This window comes from Marmota flaviventris, chromosome 4 (assembly GCF_047511675.1).
Source record: "Marmota flaviventris isolate mMarFla1 chromosome 4, mMarFla1.hap1, whole genome shotgun sequence".
Taxonomy (NCBI): domain Eukaryota; kingdom Metazoa; phylum Chordata; class Mammalia; order Rodentia; family Sciuridae; genus Marmota; species Marmota flaviventris.
In genome coordinates, this window is record NC_092501.1 from 6994600 (window position 1) to 7019458 (window position 24859).

General features: G+C 52.6%; 1 protein-coding gene across 4 annotated transcripts in view; it reads left to right on the forward strand.

Moving 5' to 3' along the window:
- Ctbp2 (C-terminal binding protein 2) overlaps positions 1-24859 on the forward strand; it is a 133448-nt gene that overhangs the window by 93257 nt on the left and 15332 nt on the right. For 3 of the 4 annotated variants that reach the window (XM_027930258.2, XM_071610826.1, XM_071610825.1), the window contains one exon: positions 4111-4268. In XM_027930258.2, coding sequence (XP_027786059.1) covers positions 4211-4268 — 58 coding nt within the window. In that variant the 5' untranslated portion in view covers positions 4111-4210. Of the gene's footprint in view, positions 1-4110; positions 4269-13083; positions 14762-24859 lie in introns of those variants that run through there. The other variant, XM_027930257.2, reaches the window with a different exon arrangement.

Below are 24859 nucleotides of genomic sequence, written 5' to 3' on the forward strand. Positions count from 1 at the left end.
CCCAGCTGGGCCTTGCTACCACAGAGCTTGTAGGCTGGGCAAAGGAGGCTCTCTGAGAGCGTGTCCTGCCCTTGGGGGACCACAGACTGGATATTGTAGACCGTTGGCACCCCGGCTGCTCCTGGCTGCAGGGAGCCTGTTCTACCTACATGGGATCACCCTCACCTCCCGCATTTTTAGTCTAAGTGCCCTTCATGTTTCCTGGGGAATATACCCTGAGGACTTTGTGGGCAGGGGTCCATGCAAAAGTCTGTCAATATTTGCTTAACAAGGATAATATTCATTCATTAGACTATTGTAAAACTTGACCTTCTTCATCAGCGTAATGTTTATGTAGATTTCTTTAAAAGAACTGAAAGCTATCATTATGTTTAACCACTTTTGGGGGAGAATTTTCATTTTGAAAGGCACCATTGAAGACTTGCACTTACTCTGTAAATCCCTCAGCTGTTTAATCTTTGAAGGTGGGAGGGAACTAGAATAAAGAAGCTGAGAAGATCCTCAAAATGTGAGACTTAGAAATGCAAATTGAGGAGGGCTAAGTTTTTCTTCTGTCCATCCAATGGTGCTGGGTCCTGGGAGGTGATGGCTATTGGTGATCATCTAGAAAAACTCATCTGGGGACTGGGGTTGTGGCTCACTTGCCTAGCACTTGTGAGATACTGGGTTCAATCCTCAGCTCGGCATAAAAATAAAATAAGGGTATTGTGACAATCTGCAATTAAAAAAAAAAAAAAACTCATCTAGACAGTGTTGCACGTTGGGAATCTTCCTTCTGCCCTTAGTTCAGAGGAAGTGGTTGCGAAATGCATTCCTTGTTTTTCTTGACACCCACGTCGAACACATCTCCTCCTCCTGCAGCTTGTCAGAGTGACCAGAAATCTCCCAAGTAGTTTTCTGACCCATCATCTTTTTGAAATATAATAGACTCTCCCGTGTGCAGGGAAGCTTTGTCCCAAGTGGCTGCCTGAAATTCTGGATAAAAACGAATCTTGTATGTGCTGCATTTTTTCCTAACATTATATATCCATAATAAACTTTTCACCTGTTCACTCGGAGAAAGCACTCAATGGCCTTTTGTTGCACGACCAAATAGTCAAGCTCACAACTCTCTTGGTGCTTGGTTGTCATTATTAGTAAGATAAGGGTTACTTGAACACATGCATTTCAATAGTCCAAAAGCCAATCTGATAAATGAGGTATATGCTTATGCAGGTGTATGTATATGCAGGTAGCCTACACAGTGTGGGCAAGCTGGACAGAGGCATCAGTGGTTCACGTCCTGAGGGGGTCAGTGCAGAATGGTACTTTGGTTTGTTTCCAGTCTCGGCCAGAGGTTCAGTGCTGGAAGGATTGGTGTTGAGAACCAGGGAATGGCAGGAACAGTCCTCAGAGACAGATGCCTGTTGCTTTCCACCAAGGGTTTTCTTGCACATTCTCCTCTGTCACAGTCACCAAGAGCAAGAGTGACACTGTCACCTTTCGATGAGCAGGAGCCTGAGTTCGCAGGAGAGCAGATCCAAAGTCATTGTGCAAGTGGGTCCTGGGATCCTGTCCTCAGCTCAAGCAGGAGAGTGGGACACATGCCTCCTCTCATTTCATCTTTCTCTGTACCTTTGTGGTTTTGATACATTTTGTCTTGATGGTGATAGTAGATGATGATGAAGGCTAAGGTTGACTTTCTGCAGCAGACCCAAAAGAGCCAGGCTGCAGTGCAGCCACACCCAGCATGGTGGGTGAGGTGCTGGTGGTATCGGTGCCAACAGGGGCCCACCATGCACAGACCACCCGTCATTAGAAAGTCAGCCCTGTTAATTACATCCTTGTATATATAGCTTGCTCCTTGAAAGGTGAAGGAGGGAAAACACGTATGTTTTTTAATAACATCACAGCGAGGGGATGGGTGGGCCAGACCCAGTGGCTGGCGGCCACTGCCAACATGGCTGACCTGACACAGGGACAGCTGGGGGCCTGCAGAGACAACTCCACAGAAGGGCCCAGCACAGGAATCCACTGCAGCCTCTTTTACACAGGCGTTGGTGTGAGCGGAGGGAGCTCATCTTCTCTTTGATTGCATGATCGAGATTCTACTTATCAATTTTTCAGGAAGCCATCTAATTATACAAATTAAAATTCAAAGGAAAGCAAAAAGAATGATTATGCCTCACTCGGGGGTGGGGGTGGGGTCATACAACCCATCCTGCCTGGGATCCTAATGCTGTCATTTTTCATCTCCACGGCACCTTGCAAATATTAACTCATTAATTCTCTCACCCATTGGATGAGGTGGAGCTCTGTACTCTCACCAGAGGCGAGGAGGGCCCAGGCTGCAGGTGGACCCCAGTGCTCTGTGGTGACCAGGGCCAATGCACACCCTTGCAAGCCCTGGCCTCTCTGCCCCCTGCAGCTTGGCAGGGGAGTTAGGCCTCTTCTCCTGCATTCCTGCCTTTCAAAAAGCCTGGCAATAGCGAAATTAGAGCTGGACAAACATGTCCACGTGGTCACCCCACTTATTTTAGCACAGTGCTCCATGTGGTCATCCCAGGTTTTAGGAAACTTCCTGGTCTTGGGAAAGAGTTTGGTGTCCTTTGATGTTGCATTAAATATTTATGTGGTTGGAAATTGAGCTGTTTCCTAGATCTTTTTCTAGATCTTTTTTGAAAAATCATATAATTATTGCCATAAATCTTTTGGATGCTTTTTCACCCTTGTTGCTGGGAAGTTAGCCATTAACTACCAGGAACTCGCCTACCTTTAATAGTCAGACCTGCAGCCTGACCCTTGATAAAGTAACTCCTAGCATTTTTGCATAATTGATGAGCATACATCAGAATCCTCATTTTTAACCCTGGAGCCTCATTTTGGCCTTATCTCTTCTTTCTCTAGTTGATAACTGAGGGCAACCTTTTCTGGGGGAAGGATGTGTGTGTGTGTGTGGTATTGGTGTTGGTTTAAAATAAGATTAGTCTCATATTTTTCTGAGTGAAATACAGAAGACCAGAAAATGGGTCCCCAAACATTGTGTAATTCCTGTTGGGATCCTTCACATGGTAATCAATGGAAAGAATGTAGTTTCTGAAGCCATGAACCAAACACTAGGCATTGGGTCGTGGTTGATGATCTGGGCCTCAGAGGCACATTGCATGAAACCAATTGCGGATCAGACTCTGCATCCCCAACTCCTGCCAAAAGCAGACTGGGAAGCAGCTCCCAGGCTGTGTTGGGGTTTCCCTCTGAAGAGTCCTACCTATTGCAGCCCACTTGGGAGATCCTCCCTCTGCTGCCTCCTTGCCAGATCTGGAGACAGCTTGGACATCTTTGCTTCCAGGCACCAGCCACTCCCTCAGTCTAAGTCACCTGCAGCCTGCAAAGCTGAGTCCCATTACCAAGGCCAGCAGTGTGAGACACTGCCCCTACTTGTGCTGGCTGCAGTCCCCTCTGCATTTGGGGAAGGTTCAGGAAGATGTCATGGGCAAACCTGGGTGGTGATGCCGTGACTTCCATGGTGCACTGGGTCAAGGGGCACAGTGGGTGGAGGGGCTTGTGTTGTGCTGAGCTCTGGCTTAGATTTCTGGCCCCCATGAGGCCGTCCTGGAAAGTGGGTTTGTGAAGCACCCGGAAGGCCTCGAAGCTTCCACGTAGCCATGGTGACTGTCTGCATCTCAGCGACTGTGTCTGGGACCTGCTGCCAAGTGTGCTCTTCTGCAGTTGTCTGTGACCCCGTCCCTCCACCCCCCTGTCACACAGCACCTCGGATCCACAGGAATGAAGGGCAGGTCCAGCTAGCTTTGCTCAGCCTCTGGCCATGGAGGTTGGTTGGCCTCTGGTGTTTGTAGCTCTGAAGTTGAAGGCAGGAGGTCTGCGTGCTGCTGTTTGCTGCTTGCAGAAATAACCGACAGCCGTCTTTGTGCACTCACTGCTCGCTGTTTCAAGATAGAAAGCAGGAGATGGCGAACATGGACTTGGAGCCTCCTCCACCGGTGTTTCTGGAGGAGAGCAAGCACCACGTGCCAGATGGCAGGTCCCCTTGTAGCAAGTGGCAGTAAAGTCCTGAATGGCCTGTGTCCTGAAGGTCTCCAGAGAGTAAGGATTCTTTTCTCCTTGTTTCAGGGTGCATAGTGGCGTAATGCGCGCAGACTCCTGCGAGTTCCCCTAAGTTCTTAGAGGACCGCTTTGCCTTTTGACTCAGAGTTGCAAAGTTCGATAAAGAATGGCCCTTGTGGATAAGCACAAAGTGAAGCGGCAGCGATTGGACAGGATTTGTGAAGGTAAGAGCCAGCGTGGTTGGCGGTTTGTAACGAAAGACATGTAGCCCCTCGCTCAGATCCTCCAGGACCTGGTCACCAGAGTCGTCTGTGGACTGTGCCTAGCACACCCAAGGCCAGGACCCCGCCCTCTCAAGCCCAAGCCCCTCCCATTTGAACACCTCGCCCGCCCAGGTACCCACAAGGGGCCCCTGGCCTTTCATGCAGGACCCAGCCTGGCTTCTGGGGTTGAGGTGGGGCTGGGGTCTGCTGGGGGTTTGCTTCTTTTATACACCTCAGGTTATTTTACATATGAAAGGCGCTGTATATTGGGACCAGGTTTTTTTACTTCCTGAAGTTTCTAGACTTTATCTGTTTTAAATTAAGATATTTACAACAGTGAATTCCAAGATATTCCTAAAGAGCCTAGCACTGCCCCCTCATGATGTGTCCAAGTCCCGAGTATCTTTGAAAATGTCTGGAAGTGTTTTAATCATGAAAGGAAAAATAAACATAATTAAAAATCTAATGGAAACCTGGGGGCAGAACTGAAATGTTGATTAAGCACCATCCTCTCCTAATTAGTGAGTGGCAAGAAACCCAGAACTTGTGGCTGGGGGCTCAGTGGGCCCTGCCAGCCCAGATCAGTGCTCCAGGGCTAGCCTTGGCTCCAAGTGGTCACCAGTGCCTTCCCTGCAAGATTTATGGCAAACAGAACTGAAATGGGTGCAGTAACCCCCTCTGCACCCTCCAAGTGCACACCACGCCTGGCCTACCAGCTCCTGGGCAGGAGTGTGCCACCCCCACGGGCCTTCCTCTGCAGCCACCCATATGGAATTGTTTGTCCTTTAAATAGATTGTAGCTCAAGCCACATGGGGTGGGGACATCAAAGATATTCTGCTGTGTGTCTCCACACCCCTTGAGAGCTCTGTACTAAGGATGTAGGAGCAGTGACGGCCCCGCCCCCATCCCTGGGGTTCTGCTATAGTATAAGGAGCTTGGCATTTATGTTTTTTAAAAAATATTCACATTTTCAAAATCACTTATAGTCTTACAGACTATAGAAAGGTCTGTGAGAATAGTACAATGAACACCAGCGTGTCCTTCAACTCTGTTTACCGCTGGATAACATTTGCTTTCTTTTTCTAGAGATCCAGCTTTGCATATGTGCATGTGTGCATGGGAGATGAATAGAGGGATTTTTTTCCAGAACCACCAGAAAGTTAGCGGATGCAGCATTTTATTCTTTGTACCTACAGCTTGTGTCCCCTCTTAGAGCCTTTTCCTTCATAACCACAGTGGCAACAGTTGCCCCCTAGGAATCTGTTACAGACAGCGCATTCTCGTTCCCTCAGCATCTGTTTGGCTAGTTTGGGTGTTTGTTTTGGTTTGCCTGTGTAGGAACAAGTCAGGGGTCACCCATTCTGCTTAGTTGCCACGCATCTTCAGTCTTGAGAATCTAAAATAATCCCCTGGCCCTTTAATCACTCAAACACAATGGTGTAATTGAAGATTTGGGTTCAGCGCTTGGGGCAGGTTGTTAAAAACTAGCTTTTGACTTTCTGGAGGAAGGGGCTGCTTTGAGGTTGCTGAGTCCTCTCTTCTGACTGCCCTAGTGGATCAGCCCTGCTGGGCTGGTGTTATGCAAGGGGCAGGTCCACATCCCCACCCAGCCACTCCTCAAGGCATTACATCAGGGATGAGGTCAGGAGGGAAGAGCCATGACCTTCCCTCCCTCTGCTCTCAGATCCTCTGTGCCAGCATGGTCCCCAACCCTCCCACCCAGTTTGGCATCTGAGATGTGGAATTTGCAACCGATTTGTTTTTTATCATTTAAAGTACGGTGTCATCTGTGTGTGTGTGTGTGTATTTCAGGAACAGTAGCAGTCAGATTTAAAAAATTTTTATAACGACCATTGTGCACAAATATAAGCGTAAACTACAGGTACACCTCTCAGCTCACAAGCCTGCTCACTGTGCTTGATCAATAGCTGTGCCAAGGTGTTTTGCCAGTACTCCCACTGATAAGCTATTAGGGTTCTGTGGCCACTTCTTAGATGTGGGATTGGTAGTCACTGGGCAGCTGGCCGTGTGTACCCAGTACCAGGCAGTATGCTGTTCTCTGTATAGCCTTTCCCCCAGGTCAGTCTTGGATTTGGGTATTTGTTCTGCCCGAGGATGTGTTGAGACACACACACACACACACACACACACACACACACAGCTTTGAACTCTCATCAGCTTTGCCTCTGTCACCTGACCTCTTTAAAGTCCAGAGAGCCTGTCCTGTTAGTCCTTCCCCATAGCCTGTGTCTGTAGGAGTGTTTTGTTTTTAAAGGATTGAAAGCAGGAAGCCTCTGTGCTCTGTAGTTACCCCATTGACAGAATGCTCCAAGGAGCTTCTGTGGATGGTCTCTGGGGATACTGGCTCCTTCCATCCTCCCCACCCCAAGGGACCCAGCTCCAGGGTCCCAGGCCTGAGTTGGACACACCTCTTATGATTCCTCCAGGTGGCCCATCAAAATCTCAGCATGGTTCCTAGGCAGCGACTCTTCCCATCAGGTACCTGCCTGGTAAGACCTGTCCAGCCCCTTCTCAGTGATGGGTTCCATTCTTTGTCGAGGGCTGGGAGCTTCAGCCCAGGCTCAGAGATGAGGACATAACCCAGACTCAGACTCCACCCAAATCAGTTGCGATGATGAATAGGCTTTCAAGTTAACTAAATTTGTCCTCTGCTCTTTTTGGATGCCCCTTACAAACCAGTCCTCAAGTGCCATTGTGTAAGGATACTTGTGATTTATCAGCCTTTGACAGTGTGGGCTGGGTAGACCCAGGTTGGCGGCTTCTCTTTTTTGATGTATAATTTAGGTGATGACTTCTGTGTTCTCGAGTTTGCTGACGTAGTTGACCCATGACACTTGTGAATTGCACCCGAGGGTTGCGTGTCTTATTATACCATGCCAGAGCTGCTTTGTTTCAGCTCAAATATTTGTTGATCAGAGACTAGAGCATGCAAAAGTAACCCAGAGAAGCATTTTCAGCAGCCCTGAGTTTGTAGAGTGGTAACGCACCTTAGTGGCTTTGCTGATGGCCTCTTCCTGGATCATCTCGCTGAGGATTATGGTAGAATCAATTACTAAACACTTTTTTTTTCCCTATGGCTATTGAGGATGAAATTTGAAGAAAAGTAAATATTTCTTTTTACTTCATTTTGTTCAGATGTCATAGAAATGTCAAAAAATGGTTTCAAGGAATGCTCTCGTAAGCATACACTAAAAGGATGGAAAAAAGGCTTTTCTGTGTGTACTTTGTCATCGAGGAGGGCAGAAGTCAGAGTTCTGCAGGGGGGGGGGAAGCCCACTTTCGCCTGTGACTTATTTCACAGGAAGTGTTCTGCTCAGCAAACTTTCCAAAGAAAGTGCCTGGGTGCTCCTGGCATTTCATGGGCAGTCCTCCAGGTGGCTGAGGGACCAGGAAGGCAGAGGCCTCCAGGGTTGCTGAACACTGGCTGCTGGGAGGAGCCATTGGGTCTTGTCTTCCAGCATCCTCCTTGCCTGGTGTGTGCCCTTCAGAGACCACAGAGCAAGAGGGTAGTCTTTTCCCCTGTGTGATGCCCAGTGTCCACAGGCTTGGGCCTGAATGATTTCATGTTTTTCTTCTGGTAGCCTGAACTTTTTACTTGTCCTCTTAAGAATGCTCACCTGCTTGTTTGGTGTATTGAGCACTTTTAGAGCAACAGTATTGGAACCTGGTGTTCATGGGTACTACATGATCATTCCTAATAAATATCTTTTAAAAGCCCTAAAAAGTCGATTTTAAAAATGGAATTAATAATGTTGCTATACATTTTAATTATATGTTAGTATCGGGCAATTATGCACATTTCCAGTAATTAAGTGATTTACTATAATTATATTAGCAGTCTAAATATTCAATAGTCAACTAGACATGGCTCAAAACTCCATAATACAAATAAATATACCAAAACATTTCTGTAAATGTAACAACAGGGAAACAGTCACAGGCAGGACTGCGATTATTTGCAAGGGAAGACATTCCATGTTGTCGTATATGGTCCTGGTGTTCAGATGCACTTGGAGCACTGACCGCTGCTCTGGGGGTGCACCCACCCTGTTCCCCCACGGTCGCTGGGGGAGTGGGTTTGTAGATTTGCTCACATAGTTGGGCCCTCACTTTCTGCTCCGAGAATCATGCTCAGTGTTTGAATTTTGGTTGATTGTTTCTCTGCACTTTCCTGCTTGCTGGAGGCACAGTCTGTCCCTTGCCACATCTGCAGCATGTGCAGGCTGCTCGGGCCTGGCTTTGGGGCTCGCAGGTGTGTGGTGCAGCGTCTGTGGCTGCTGCTCTCGGCTCCTGGCCCAGCACAGTGCCTCCTGCTCTCTGTAAGTTTGTTCTTAGTCCGCTTCCAAGCGCTGAGTGTCCGTTTTCCTCCTAAGAACCAGCGCATCCAGCAAAGTCCCTGCTTATGTTTCCTTTGGGGGCAGCAGTCACCCTGCAGACAGTGCCCCACCCAAATGCGAAGAAGGTTCTGGGCTCGCATGCCTTCCCAAGTCCTTGGAGTGAACTAGAACCCAGAGATAAACATACGTGGCTGCCAGCGTCCTGCCCTCTCTGTGCTATCTCAGAACCTATGAGTGTTTAGAGTATGTTCAGTGAGACTCCTTGTTCTCGACTGCTTTCTACCAAGTTCATCAGGCCGTTATTTCATAAGTGTCCTGAACATCACATGCGCCCTGAGACTTACGCTCCCCTAACTGGACTGGGAGGTAGTCTGTCGGGGGAAGTGTCCTGGATGTTGATACGCGTTGAGGTACAGTGGGTTTCCCTCTCTCCACATCTCTCACTCAGCTGGCATCAGAAGGAACTGATGACCTTGGAAAGAGGGAGGCAGATCCTCCCAAGACTGTGAGTCGGGTGATGGGTCATGCTTCACTGTGAGGAAGGAGGCTGCTGTAGCCCAGGCCCTGGTGGTGCCTGCGACTGGGTCTGCTTGGGCTTCCTCATGCACATAGATTCGGACAACTAAGCGGTCCTAGGGAGGGGGACCGTATGCAGGTGTCTGTCATTTTCCTACCCAGCTGTACCTTCCTTGAGGTCAGGGACTGTCCATCACCTTGAATCCTCTATGCCCCAGACAGTACCTTGCAGGGCAGGTTGGTTGACGGCCCACAAGTCAAATGAAATGAAAAGCAAGTGTTGAGCTTCGGAAGGCCACGTGGGGGGGACCAGGCTCCGAGCCCCCATGAGAGATCATGGCCTGTCTCTGCAGCTAGATCCCCGGGATTGTTCTCGGGGAGAATTTGTCATCAGTAGATGGTGATTTATCTGAACTGGGAACAAAGTGAGTGACAAAGTTGAACAAGAAGGCTTCCTGGTGGAGGGTTACTTGAGCTGGGTCCTGGTGGTTGTGGAATAATAGGAGCATCCAAACCAAACAGGAAGAACGAAATTCTGGAATGTTCTGAGCCCAGTTCTGAGGAGGAAGCATTGAACAGTGGAGTGTGGAGGGGCTTGGGGTCGTGGCCTGAGAGGTTGGGGAGCTGCAGGAAGTGTTGGTGCTAGAGGAGGGAAGGGGTGTGAGCTGGACACCCACTGTGGGCAGGAGCTGAGTGGCCTTTGCAGCCTGCAGTTCCAGTGAGATGTGCCCTCTGCATGGCTGTTCACCAGACGCTTCTAGACAGGCTCTTTGCCCCTTGGTGAGTGGGAATGAGACTTAATCTCTGCAACACGCTTCCCAGAGCTCCGGAGGTGGAGTGGGAGAAGTGGGCCTGAAGTCCGGGGCTAGCCACTGCTTTCACTGAGGGGCGAGTCACACCAGGGCTGCCTGCTTAGAGTGCAGCCCTTTGCAAGGGGCTGGATGGGTAAGGTGCACCTGGCTCACTGCTCTCCTTGGAAAGTGGCATTAGTGCTTGAGCCTGGGAGCTTGCACTCCGTCCCTCTGCTGGTTGCAGTGGTGTCTGCAGGGTTCTGCTTTCTGTTTGTGCCTGTGTGGTGCTGATGAGGGCCGCCAGACTTCCTGTGGCTTCTTCCTCCTTTGGGGCTCCCCCGCCTTTGCGCGTTAGATGAGTAAGTATAAATTACTCTGGTAGGGATGGGGTGGGGGTGGGGGCTGGGGCTTCTTTAAAGGAATATTGTTTTAAAGGCAGAAGGCACTTTTTAAATTTAAATTTTAGAACACTTATCTTGACAGAAACCTCCAAAAAATACACACAGGCTGTCCACATTTAAAAGTAGGAAGCAGGTGTGTCTGGGCCTATTCTTGGCCTCCTGTCTGCTGGAAAGCAGTGCATAACCCACTGACCTCAGCCTCCTCCCTGGGGAGGTGCAGGACAACCCTCCTGGGGAGCTTCTCATTTCCGCCTGCGCTATGGGTGGAAGCCCTAGGCAGCTCTCCACAGCGCCCCAGGTGGGGGCTGGCCGTCTTCTGAGCACAAACCTTCTCCTCGGAGGCTTTGTGACCAACCTGGCAGCATCTGTCCACCTCGTGGGCAGGGAACCACACAGCTGTCCATGGACAGGCCTTTGAGCTAGGTGACTTTCTTGTTGGCCTGACCTTGAGATTCGCTGACTCCGCCTAATCTCCCTTTTTTAAGTGGTGGCCCCTCAGCTTGGCCTTTTCCAATCGGACAGTCCCCATCAGGCACAAAACGTGTGTTGGGCTTGGTCTGGGGGCTGCTCCAGTGAGCCGGCACTGGTCCCATTCTTGTTCTTCTCCCCACTCTTTTGGAACTGTCTGGACCCGTTCTCCACAGAGGTCTCTGTGGTTGTGAATTTTTGCCTGACATTACACCGTGCATTCAAGAGTGAGCTTGTAACCCTGAGTTGCCCATTTGGTCCTCCTTCAAGATTAGTTCTTCCTTGGGTTTATTTTGTCTGCAAGAGTGTAGGTTGTCTTTCTTAATTTTCAAAATATTGAATACTTGTATTTTTGGTTTGTACAGTGTCCTCTTGAGAGGATCCTGGCAGGATTAAGAAGTCAGTAGGATTTGAGAGTCTTTCCAAAATTGGTCCCCTCTTGCCTTTCATGGTCAATGTGAGATATTTCAGGACAGTAACTCTTTCTGAAAGATCCCAATGTGTTTAAAAAAAAAAAAATGGAGTTCAGGTTCACTCAGGTTGTTTCTGCCTAACAGAGGAAAACCTCTGTCATAATATTTGGCAAATTTCAGAGCCAAGGCTGTGTAGTTTGGGTGATCGCTACACAAGAAGGTGTGACTAGAACCCGGGTTCTGGAGTGGAGGCGGCACCCCGAGTAATAATAATTCAGTACTGGGAGAGGCTGGTGAGCAGACAGACATGGGCTCATGCTCTGTCTCGGGCCTTCCTCCTCAGGTAGCTGGTCCTCCTTCCCAGAAGGGTAGTCCATGGGGCACCTCTCCTTTCTGGCTGGGAGAAAGCTCTGCCCATATTCTGAACAGAAAGGGGTCAATGGAGCTGATGACTGACCTGCCATGGTCTTGGGATTGCCTGGCCGGTGGCTTGGTGGCACTTGGTCTGGGGCTCACTAGTCCAGAAGTGGCCACAGAATTTCTGGGTATTGGGTGAATTGGTGCATTTCCTTGGGGAATGTGAATGTTTAAACAGACTTTGTCTCAAATTTAATACGTATTGTTAAGTGCCCGGGGTGGGTAGGATATGACGGTCTGGCACCCGTGGGCTATAGTTCCTGGAAATGGAATCACGCCCACCCTCCCACTTCATCATCATCTGTATTACTTCTCACATTGTTATTTTTAACTTTTCTTTTTTAATAGTATTTTTTAGTAGTTGAAGCTTCTTGGATTGAGAGGGCTGTGGGTGAGACAGAGCCGTCTCGGGGCTGGTTTATGATTTTATTTAAAACCTTTTAAATGCAGCCGGCCTTTGTGGTTTCCTGGCCATCTCGTGGCGAATGCCCCGGTGCCCGTCCTGTGGCTGCCATGGGGCTTCTCCTGACCCTTGGCACATTTGCTGGAAGGTGTGCAGGGGTGTGCCCCCCACCCCCTCCCCCTTTCCCTGTCACCAGTCCTGCTTTCCTCAAGTGGTTTGAAAGGATCTATTTTCTGATCTGTCAGCAGCGTCCTCAAAGCCATATCCCGTGTTGGCAGAGTGGTAGCTGCAGACTGGCCCCCGGGTAGGGCACCCACCCTCCAGAATCACATGAGACTCTCCCATCCGCCCACGTTGGTCGGTTCTTAGCCGTGTGCAGTGGATTAGCGCTTCATCGGGGAGGATTAAGGCTGGGCTGACATGGAAGCAGTCTTATTTTGCTTCTGTAGCTCTCAGGCAATCCGGGCGGCAGTTGGGGATCACCCAGGGGAGTGGAGGGGAGAGAGGCTGAGCTCGACCTCAAAGCACCCTGGGGAGGGAGCAGGAGGGACCTCAGCCGGAAGTTCAGTGTGAGATAATTCCCAGTCACAGGTTGGGAGGCCTGGGTGGAGCAAGCACCAGCTTCATCAGGCTAACAAGATGTCACATGGAACAAAAGCTTTAGGGGTTTTATTTAGCTCCTAATCCGCCTGCTGAGAGCCAAGGTCCACGTGAGCATAGAAGCCAGGAGGGGGACCCAGCCTCCTTTCCGGAACACAGCCACACAGGACAGACCTCGGGCTACCGCCGGGGAGGGAGGCAAAGTTACCGTGAGTCTGCTGCTTTGCCTACTAAGGTTGCCGAGGATAAATAATTTAGGCCGTCCTTTGAAACAGAAACCCCCAGTTGGTTGTTGCTGCCATCTCGGAAGGGTTCACATGTAGCCAGGTCTGGTTTTGATGTATGTAATTGAAGATTTATGAAGAAAGCCATCCCCCCGCGCCTCGTCTGCAGTCACTTGTTCTACCGATGCCGGTTCCCAGCAGGCACGTCAATATTGGCCGATCGCAGAGCTGGGATGCTGCTGGCTGGTACCAGGGACCCTGGGAGAACACCGAGGCCGCGCGCCCCCCAGGGAGGAGAAGCTCTTTGACGTATGGCCCTGGAGAGGGGACCTGGTGCGAACCGCCAATCCACCAAGCGCAGGACGCTGTCCTGCCAGGGCCCGCAGAACCCTACCTATACCGGGAAGCCTTTTACAATTCGCTGGCTGCAAGGAAGGGCTCTGCTCCTGACTTTACCCTCTACGACAGCAGACAGGCCGCGATGTCTGGTCGCCACGCCCTGCTGCCGCGGGATTACTATGGCGACCCGTCCAGAGGAACTAGGGTGCCCAGGGAGCCGCCTTACTATCGGGACGCAGGTATCAACCGGCCCGTGCCCAGCTACGGAGTGCTCGGCAGCAGAGTGCCGTGGGAGCATATCCAAGGCCAGTTACCTGCCCTGCAGGACACCGGGCACCTGTACCAGGATCCTGGGGGCAAAATGATGCCTCAGGGGCAGCGGCCACAGAGCAGGGCCCCGTCGCCTGGTCGGTATGGAAGGGAACTGCCGGACACCAGGTTTGGGGCAGAGGGACCTGCCTACCCGCCAAGCCAGGTCTACAATGATGTTGGCGAAAGACCTGTGGATTCTGCCCCTGTCAGACAGGTGGCCCCAACGTGCCTGGTCGTGGACCCTGGCTCGGCTGCTCCCTCTGAGAGCAGCACAGGGGTGACCCCTGGTCCTCTGAGTCGAGGCTACGGGCCTACTGGGGAAAGCGTCCAGTCTAAAGTGGCTTATGAGAATTATGAAGCTGACCTGTTGGCGTTCCGGGGGGCCCTCGGCAAGAGGAATGTGCTCCCTGAGTTCCTGGCCCTGCTGCAGGCAGAAGGGCTCACAGAGGCCACTCTGGCAGCCCTGCTGCAGCAAGGCTTTGACTCTCCAGCCGTCCTGGCCACCCTGGAGGATGCGGACATCAAGTCTGTTGCGCCCAACCTGGGCCAGGCCCGAGTCCTGAGCCGCCTGGCCAGCAGCTGCAGGACTGAGATGCAGTTTCGGAGGCAGGACCAGGCAGGTCCCCTGCCCCGCACACGGTCCAGCAGCTTCAGCCACCGAAGTGAACTGCTGCCCAGTGACTTGGCTTCTCTGGGCACCGCACCCCTGCAAGCGGCACCCCCCCGGGCCGGAGACCTGGCTCGCCGCCCCTCCAGTGCACCCTCTCAGCATCTCCTGGAGACAGCAGCCACCTACTCTGCCCCTGGGGTGGCCCCCCAAGGACCCCAAGTCTCCTCCAACTCTGGGTATAGCTCTCCTACGCCTTGCACCCTGACCACACGGCTGGGCCCCACATACCCCTCACAGGCCGGGGTGGCCTTGACTAACCCAGGCCCCTCGACCCCCCTCCACCCAGGCCCTAGAACAGCCTACTCCACCTCGTACACGGTACCCATGGAATTGCTGAAGCGGGAGCGCAGCATGGCCGCCTCTCCACTTCCCAGCCCCCACAGCAGCCCCCAGCTCCTGCGGAAGCCTGGGGTCTCCATGGAGTCATCGACCCTGACGCCAGTCAGCCAAAGCCTGCACACACCTCATTCACCATACCAGAAGGTAGCCCGGCGGACTGGAGCACCCATCATCGTGTCCACCATGCTCACACCGGAGCCAAGTAATGCACCCCTCCCATCTCTCCTGGCAGGGCCCCTGGGGATGTGGGAGGGAGGCAGAGCTTTGAGAAGGGAGATGGGTTCCTACAGGTCCCACTTGGGCCGTGGGCACATATACCCACATCGTCTCGCTCTGCCAAGCTGGAAGGCCACCGTGCCGGGTCCAGTTCCAAGGCTAGCCAACGGACATGGGTTCTCCTGGGTTCAGTAGAGTCACGTTAACAGGCTGGCCCTCTGGGGCGGCAGCACCTCGCCAATCTCTTGTGGAGTCCAGGTTGCTTTGCGGATTTCCCTTTGTAGTGCTGGAGCTGTTTCCTGGAGAGACTCATTCGGTACGGGCTGTGACCTTCCGTGCACAAGGCTTGGCGATTGTCCAGTTTGCCCTGGGTGGCTTTGGAAAAGGCAGGGAGGTTTGATCAAACACCTCCCATAAATCCTGCACCGTTCCTGTACCATTTAGGAGCACATCATGGTGTGGAAGGGTACCTCCACAGCGCCTGCACGCGCTCTTGAAGATAGGGATTACCCACCATAAAGATAAAAATGTGTGTTTCCACACTTGTGGGTTAAACAAAGCAAGATGTTGAAATCCCTTAGAACTCCGTGTTTCAAAAACAGATTTAGTCTCTCGTTTTGGGAAATACAGTTGGGAATTCTGTTTGCTTGTAGGGAAGAATATATTTCCAAGTTGAGGAAAGGGAGGTTGGTGCTCACTGGTTTCCTTCAAAGCACAAGCCACATGTGATTTACTGCCTGTGTTTCCTTGGGCTGGGCCTAAACTTCTAGGCTGCTAACCTGAGCCATCAGAATTTCTAACTTTAATTTTAGAATCTTGATTGAAAATCGACACCGTAAATCCGTTTTCTTCCTTTCTTCTCCCTTTGCCTTCCCAACATAGTGAATCCTTTATCGAATGAACAATTTTTTTTTTCCTCAGTAACTGGCATTATTGGGCAGAGGGTGGAACCATGCTGAAAATCGAGATGCACCCTTTTGACGGTAGCAGATGGTGTCAGGAACCGGGTCGTGTGCTCCTAGGTTCCCCCAGATCAGCTGAGCCCCGGGTCACTGTCATGGCCACTGTTGTCCCAGAGGGGTCCTCTAGGCTCTTCATTCTTCCAAAGAAACACCAAGTAATTTTTCTGCTTTTCTGGTTGTGTGTCATGTGGATTTTTTTTTTTTTTTTAAGTCTGATCATATACTTTGCTTGACTTTTAATCAATGCGCTAGAGGAGGCGAGTCAGATAATTTTTCTGAGGGCCTGCGCCTTCTCTCTCCGCCAGTCTTTCTTTGCAACCAACTAATTTGCATGGCGATGACATTTGTTGCTCCAGTAATTTCATCTGATAATGGCTGGGCTTGCAAAGCGGATCTGAAAACATATTCCTTAATTATGTGTTGCTAAGCAACGGGAAGGTTTGGTCATAATCACAGAAAGATTATCTCCTCATTGAAGTTGTGGAAAGGTTTTGCTGAAGGAGGACCTGCAAAATTGCCTTATTTTTCCCCCTCCTTTCTGTTTATTTAGCACTGCCTCCTAACAAAAACATGCACTGTTATTTGGGTCTAGGGCGAGGGATATTGTGTGAGTTGTTTGGAGTGTGATTGTTAACACACTGTTTTGCAGACCCGAGGATATTGATTTTTATTTCCTTGGCATGGCAGCCAGCCAGTGCTGAAGAAGTCTGCAGTCGGAAGTCTGCCAGCAAGCGAATTCTCTGTCAAATGATCTGTCCCATAGCAGCAGTTGTCATCCCTGTGCCTTATCATACGTTCTGTGTGGCATTATGACTCTTCCTCATCAGGGTGGGGGCAGGGGCTTGGCATCCCCTGTAGCTTTTCAGCTGTGCAAATGCCACTTGTGTAGCAGGTTTGGGTGTGTTGGAGGCAGCAGGAGACTGGACAGTGTGCCTGTAGTCACTTGCCCCAGGCAGGGTTGCTGAGCCTTGCCGGAGGTCACCTTTGCCTTAAAGGAAAGCACCCTGGACCAGGGGTGCTTGCTGCTTGCTGGGGAGCCACCTTGCCTCCCAGCCAACAGGTGGCGGTCTTCAGATCCTCAGTCCAGCTGTGTCCCTCCTTGGCAGTACATGAGTATGTCATCCTTCTAGGGAGCAGGAATGCCTAGGAAGTGGACTTGTTTTCCTGTGCCCTTTGGAGAGGAGAGGGAGAGTGTCGGCTTTTCTTTTTTCCACGCTTTGGATATTTTAGCACTTGCCTCTTCGTGGTTGGCTTTGTGCACAAAAACGATGGGCTCCTGTTTGCTGGCCAAGTGCAGCCTGTGACCCAGCGGTTCAGAGCGACAGGCGAAGCCAGCAGAGATGTGCAGGACTAATGGGCTGTGGTCAGCCCCGTGTGAGCAGCACCTGGTGGGGCTGCTCTCATTCCCGCTGACCTGGCTGGCTGTGGCACAAACTGCAGAGCCTTCCAACAGTGGCTGTCACGTGTTGTCACTCGTGGCCAAGGGTTTGCTCCCTCCTGAGCCTCCCTGTGCCGGGTGGCAAGGGCACATCCAGTAAGCTACTAGTGCTGGCGCCATTTTCACCCTTGTCTTCCTAACATAGAGCAAAGCTGGCGGCCTGCAGGAGGCTCAGCCGAGGGGCAGCCCAGCTTGGGTTTCCTGCCTCCCTCCCTGGGAGGTCTGCTTCTGCCTCCAGCTATTTGTCTTTGAAGCCACCAGATGGATAAAGCACCATGGGACCCCCACCTGATGGCCCAGCTGAGGACTCCTCAGGGCTGTTAAGAGGCTGACTGGTGACAGTGGGGTCACCAGAGTGAGTCTCTCACTTACCACTGCTCGATGGGGCACCCATCTCCTGGGTGGAAATCAGCCCCAGGAGAAACCTTTCAACCACTTGAGAGTATGAGGAAGGAGGTGCCTCCCACAGGTGCTTCCTCAGAGACCCTCGGCTTTGAGGCACACTGATGTCTGTGCTGTTCAGAGCATAGGCCACTGGCCTGGAGGGTCTGCAACTCTTGAACCCTCAGATGGGAGGATGCTGGAGAAGGCCCCCCAGGGCAGCTGAGCTACACCACTTCCCACCTCTAGGTAGAGCCAGCCCGGGAAGATGCAGCTCTTCTGGCTCCTCAGCATAAGGGCATTTGGGGAAGGGGTCTGGGCAGCAGAGTGAGGGCTCCAGCCCTTCAGGATCCCAAAGTTGGAGTAAGCTGATGTGACAGGCAGGTGCTGTGTAAGCTCGAGGGCTACATTTGGAGTTCACAGGGGGACGAGACTCGCTCTTTGCCTTCAGATGTGGGGCCAGGAAAGATCATGGTATAAAAGGACAGTCGTTGTGATTGTAGTGTGTCACAGAGGCCCTTGTGGGGACCTTGGAGTCGGGAGCACCAGAGTCGCCCAGCCACCCTGTTCTTGGAGAAGCATCTGTGAGGAGCATCGCAGCCCAACTTGTGGTCAGGGCAAGAGAGGCCCCTGGAGGCTGGTGTACCTGAGCCGGCGTGTGCGAGGGCTGGCATTCTGTGACTCCCGGGGCATCTCTTCCTGTGGTGTGACGTAGACATGTGCGGTCCAGCCATTCTGGCATCTGGGAGCAGGAAGGGGCTTATAGCAGGCCTCTCCCAGGCCCCTTCCTCCCGCCAAGCCTCCCTTCCAAATCCAGGAGCCGCCTCCCCCACTGGGGCTCTGGGTCATTGTTCTGCACCTTCAGCCCCCTAGGCTGTCCCTATTCTCAGTGCCCCTGGCTCCTGCCCTGAGAAAACCCAGCAGCCTGCGCCAGCTGCACCCTTTGTTCCCGCAGCTTGTGGCACCAGGCTGAGGCTGTCTCTGGGTTCTCGACACTGCTCCCGGGAAGGCAGCGGGTCTCGGCCCAGGGACTCACCCAGGGCAGCCATGAGCTCCACTCGCTGCTCCGCCCGCTGCATGCTGGAGCCAGTGTGTTCCTGCTCTGTGCTTCTGTCCTTGTCTGTCAGGGCGGCAAGGAACTGAACTGCCTCTGGGGCTTGTGGGAGTGTGGCTACCAGAGGTCACAGTCACTGGAGGCACCTGGCCAGGACTGGGCCTGCTCTGACAGTGCTGCTTCTATCGGCCCCATTGTCCTCTGGCCTCTTTCTACAGCTCTCTGTCCCTTGCAGCAGCCTCTCTGCCCCTTGGTAGCAAACCCGCTCCGTCCCCAGGTGGGCACAGATGGCTGCCTGGGGATCTCTGTAAACTCACCTTGCCACAGGACACTGCCCTGATGGCCCCGACCCACTCTGGCAGTGATGTGAGTAGGTGGTCACTCCAGAGCCGCGTGGGCTCTTGGCCCTGGCTGCCTTGAGAGGGCGCCGAGATCTTGTTTTCTGCCTCGCACGGTACAGGCTCAGCGGGCAGCTCCCGGGTTGGTTCTTGCTGTGCTTCGCTGCTGGTCAGTTTAAAGGAATTGACGCATGCTTTTGTGGGAGGACACGTTAGCCATGCCTGCTGCTGGGACTTGGCCAACCCTGAGCTCCTGTCGCTAGATCTGCTGGAGGTGACTGGCACCAGTGCGCCGTGGCTTCTCTACAGGGCCGTCCCTGGTTTAGAGGGCAGCCCCACACAGTGAGTGGGCTTTGTCCAGCAGGACCTATCGGGCCCCTGCAGGAGCAGCCCATCAGATCACCTGTGACTGCTAAATAGCAGATTAGGGTTGGGGTCCCCCCTCTGCCCCACATGCCTCCAGGGATCATTGCCTCTCCAAGATCTTCAAAAACAGACACTCGCCCATCACAGGTGCAGGTCAGAGGTCCTGGAAGATCCGAAGGGCCGGGCTCGATGCTGAGCACCGTATCAAGGTGGTTCTCAGACTGGAAGGGAGAAGCGGCTGGCCATGGGCCCCCCTCTGCTCTCAAGTGTGGCCCTTGCTGAGCGTGCACTGTCTGGTCAGGAACTCCCCACGTTTCCTCCCCTCAGCTCAGGCACTGTCTATGGGCCGCTGGGCCTAGGAGGACCCCCCTGGCTACTGGGGTCAGGTACAGGTTGGCCACGGCTTCTCCCATCCGTGGTCCTCTTCACTTTCTTGGTAGTGTCTTTGAAGCATGAAGGTTTGCATTTTTAAGGTCCTATTTTTTTGGTTTTCTGCACTTTTGATGTCACCTCTAAGAACACATTGGTTAGTGCAAGGTCCTGAAAGTGGACTCCCATGTTTTCCTCTAAGTTGGTTGTTTTTAACTTTTTTTCTTTGTTTTTTGTTCTTTCCTTTGGCCACTAACCTCCATAGTAGAGAGATTATCTCCCCCCCCCCCTCCCCGCCACCCCCCGTACTAGGGATTGAACTTGGGGACTTCTCTAGCCCTATTTTGTATTTATTTAGAGACAGGGTCCCACTGAGTTGCTTAGCACCTCTCAGTTGCTGAGGCTGGCTTTGAACTTGCGATCTTCCAGTCTCAGCCTCCCAAGCCGCTGGGATTACAGCGTGAGCTACCACACCCGTCTATCTTTTTTAATGTGAGGAAGCCAGCGTGTATTAACAGGAAAGCTTCTCAGGTGTTTGGAGCCAATTTCTTCTCTGCACAGCATCTGAGGTGAGAAATCCAGAGCATTTTCACAGATTTCTTGCTGCTCCATGGGCGATTTTGTAGGTTTATAAAAGAAAAAGACTACTTGTAACCCACAACTGACTAGCCCACCTTAGCCATATAGACTTACGTGATCAAACACTGATGTGGGGTGCCCGCTGCCCCCTGTGCAGGGCTTCTAGTCCTTTCTACATAAAGGAGAAAGTCAAGACTCTGCTCCCTCTACTTGGCCTGCACTGAGGCCACATTGACCACACAGGGGGTCCGCGGACATGACACAGCGTGACTGGGTTGTTAGCCCTTCCCCATGGAGGCTGTGGGTAGTAGTCTGGGAGCAGTGAACTTGACCCTAGGAAGGGATTGGGAGGACTGTGAGAAAGAGCCCAGGGCTGTGCTCCAGGGAGGGGCAGCCGACCCCATCTGGAGGGAGGCAGGGCCTTATCTATCACCCTGGAGCATTTACCAAGGGCTCCTTCCCATGGCATCTGCCCCTGCCTTTTCACTTTAATGACAAATCGGGGGCTCAGAGAGGTCAGCCTCCTGCGATAGGTCTAACAGCAGCATTGGGACTTCAGCTAGCCTGACTCCAGATCTGCCATCGTGATCCCCCAGGGCGGTGTTCAGAACAGCACAGGAAAATCCATAACGGTACAAAGCTGGGGAAACACCCCAACTTTTCAGCCAGTCCACTGGAGGCCAAGGTCCATGCCAGCAAGAGCCCCACGGTGCCCAGAGGGGCTCTGCGACCTTCTGCTGACACACAGCTCCAGGAACCACAAGTATTATGCATGGCCCGTCTCAGATCATATGTAGCTCCAAGGGCCCTTACTGGGTGCATGCCTGTCCCTAACGGGTAACCTCAGGGCCATGCCTCTCCCTCTGCATGCTGCTGTCTCAATGCAGGGATTTGATCCGTCATTGAAGAGTGAACAACTTTCTCCTGTAGGGTTATGTGGAGTATAGCATGTTCTTTGGTCCTAAAAGGATCTGACCCTCACTAATAGGAATGGTTCTAACACACACAAGGGCAAAACTAAACAGGCAGAGAAATAAATGCAGGAGAGGATGAGGCAGGGGATAAGGCCAGAACCAGCTTTCCCCACAAACCCATGCATGAGGGGAGAATTGCTCTGAGCTTCCTAGCATCCAAAGTAAAAATAGAAACAAGTCACTTAAAAGATTCACATTGTGCAAGAGATGGGACAGCGAGCCTGTTGCTTGGCAGGGCTTTTCCCCGTTGGTCTACGGTGAATCCTGCCCTAGTCTAAGTGTCGGCTCTAGGTTTGCAATCTGCTTTCTTACATCACACCCTCTCTCCAACCCACACCTCCTCCTTTGTGACCTCAGCTGCCCTAGTACAGCCACCTCCATGTTGTCTTCTAATTTTTGTTAGATACACCAAAGCCACCTCGTTTCAAGTCTCAAGGCTCTCGGTACAATATGGAGTGGTTTGGTGAATAGCTTCCACCTCCTGAGCTGGTGAAGGAACCTGGGGCCTGCTCTTTTTCCAGACTGAAGGGCGGGATTGCCCACCACAGAGAGGGAGCTCTCCCTGGAGGGTGAGAACAGCCTTCCCTGCTGGGAACGTTCCGGGCGGATGTTTTCTAGATTGAGACATAAATGTGAGTGTGTGGTGGGTTCTGTGCTTTCCTGTGAACTGGGCTTTGACCTGGAACGCTTCAGTCATCTGAAAAACAGAGGGGGCATCTCACCAGCTGCTGGGCTGGCAGCCGGCTTCTCGACCTCTCCCGGGCCATGGGCAGTGTTCCTGGCCTCGGGCCTGCTGGATAGGAAGCCTGTAAGAGAAACTCAGGGAGCTGAAAGCTTGGGGCTCCTCCCCTGCATCTGCCTGAGCTAAGGAAGGACACGTCACATTGTTAGTTGTGGGCACTTGGCCTGCTAATGTGGGGGGAAATGAGCCTGGGTCCGCCAGGCTCTCCAGGGCCTTTGGAGGGGCACGGTGCCTGTTCCCAGGTGCACCGGTGGAACCGGTCTGATTCCAAGGAACAAACCAGCATCAGAGGCAGTGACCCGGGAGAGCTCATGGCACCGGGCACTCATGGGCTGCCCAGCCCTCTCTGTTCCTGGGATGCCTTCCCTCCTGCTTGCTGCTGCTTCCCTGTCCTCTGTTGAGGCCCTTTCGGGCACCAACAGGAGCAGACATGTCCTCTCGGCCTTCCTAGCCTGGGCAGGAACCCTCCAGAGGCCTCCCTGAGGTCCCTGATCTCGCCGTGTCCACACAGTGTCCTTCCCCTCTGGACCCCTGGATTTTGTCCTAGCTCCTTCTGGTGGGTGTGGGCGCTCAAGTACTTGGTATACCGCTGGTGCTCTAAAATGCTCGCTGGAGAGAGGTCAGGCCACAAGCTTGTGCTCTCCCTGGGCCAACTGTAGCCCCTCAAAGTCCTGCAGATCTCCACCCCCCACCCCCACCCCACCCCCGCATCACTGGTGACAACCGCATGCAGCCGCCACATGTGTAAGGAACTTGAGCCTCTGGCGATACCCGGTTCCCTTCATCGACCACATGGCACGTGAGTCTTGGGACAGTGAAGGAGATGACTGTGGAGATGTTCTCGGCTCAGAACCCCCAGAGCTCCTGCTGAGGGATACGGAGCACGTTTTTTCCCTCCAGTCTAACTGAAATCCCAGGAAGTGGACAGCTGGTGGCTGGTCACCACCCTGCCCCCCAGAGTGACTTCCAAGAAGAAGCCACCAGGGCTCTGGCTGACGGATGTTGGGGGCCCAGTTTTCTTATCAGCCAGTAGCATGGGTATGTGTCGGGTCATAGGCCCCTGTAAGGAGTCTGGGGAGAAAGGAGAGCGCACGCAGTGTCTAGCTGATGAGTTAGCCTTGCTTAGTGAAGGGGGACCTTAGGACAGCTGAGCTCAGGAAAACAAGATCCTGTGTCTCTCCTTTGACTGGGTCTATCCCAGGGGTGGGCTCTGGAATTCTTGTCTGCCCAGCGTCCAAGGTGAAGCAATCCAATGTGACAGGGAGGTTCGAGAGTAAGTCATGGGTTTGGGGTGGTCCTTCCTCCTGCAGTTGGTGAGCCCTGGGGTTTAGTGCCCGGCCTCTGGAGCCAGGAAGACCTGGGCTGGAATCCTGGCTCAGCCACCTGCTCGCTATGACCTTGAGCAAGTTCAGTGTACCTCTGCGACTTCGTCTTGGTTTCCTCAATCAGGATTTAAACAAGAAGGTGGAGGAGAAGTGGTGTGAACAGACAGGGGCTGAGAGGGCTGGCGCAATGTCGTAGTCATGGCACCTAGGAGCAGTGAAGGGCTGGCTGTTTGCCCTCCCCAGGTTAGTCGGGACTTGATTTCCAGGTGTGTTGTGTTTCTTGGGTGCACAGGTGATTTTATTGCTTCGATAAAATATTGAAAATCAATTATGGGAAAGAGGCAGTCGACCGACCGTGGCCCTGGATGTGGGACTTACTGTTTTACAACTTCAGACCAGTCTTGCGTGTTTCCCCACTTTTCGGGCACAACATTGGAAAGTCTGCTGTATGTCTAATTACTGGGGCACAGAATGTGTCCTCACCCCCCACTAGGTGTAGTGTGCCCGAAGAGAGAAATCCCAGGAGACCTGTTGTCTGCAGGCAGCTGCCTTGAATCTGTAGTTGCGGCTGAGCAGGGGTGGTCTGTGTGGTGGTCTTCCCAGCGGGCTCAGTGGGCCCTTGAGTTCAAGGGCTATGAGCTCCTTGTAGGGCAGCTGCCACCCCTGGGAAGAGGAGGCCCAGGATGGCCAAGTGGACCTCACAGCTGACCCTGGCTCTGGCCTGGTGACTTTGCAGAATCTTGGCGTGAAAAGTGAATTTACCAGGGTCCTGGCATCTGGTCACTTGAGAGCCCCCTTTTGTCCTTGATTTCCTCTTTGGCCAAATCATGTGTGTAGTTCATCTCTTAAATAGAGGCTTGAAGTTCTGCCACGTGAAGGAAGGGGGCGTGGGGGCCACTCCAAGGCTTGTCTAGCAATCCCAAGGGCATAGTGGCCCCAGCCCTCTGGGAGGAGGATGCCTTGAAAGTTTGAGGAGGTGGCAGCAGAAGGGCTCCCAGCCCTGTGCACCAGCTCTTGGTCACACACCTTCCAGGGACCTGCCACTACACGGGAAGCTAGTGCATCTCACACCTGGAGATCAGCTGGCCCCCAAGCCAGTACCTAGGCCTTTGGGAGCAGAAAGCAGAATACAGGAATCCAGCCCTGCTACACCTTCTGAAAACAGAAGCAGAGCCTGGGTTCTGGCTGCTGGCCGGTCAAGACGGGTTTCTAGGTACTTTCTGGTTGTGTCCCTCGGTGGACAGCGACCCGAGGCAGCACCTGCAGTGCTGATATGTACGGGAGGGTGCCGAGGACGGTTCCAAGAAAATGGCAGAATCCCATTCTTCTTGTTGTTTTAAATGCTCTTGCTGAAAGGAAAAGCATTTCTCTGCACAGGCTGCAGGAGCAGCTCTCCTGAGGTGCTGAGACCAACTAGTGACAACAAATGGCTGTGCGCTTGGGACTGACGGGGTGCTCTGGGTTGTTGAATGAGCTGGTGTGTTTCCCGTGGGTCCAGACATCTGCCTCCCCAAAACATGCAGGCGTGAGCTCACGCTGGGTGAACAGAAGCCCCA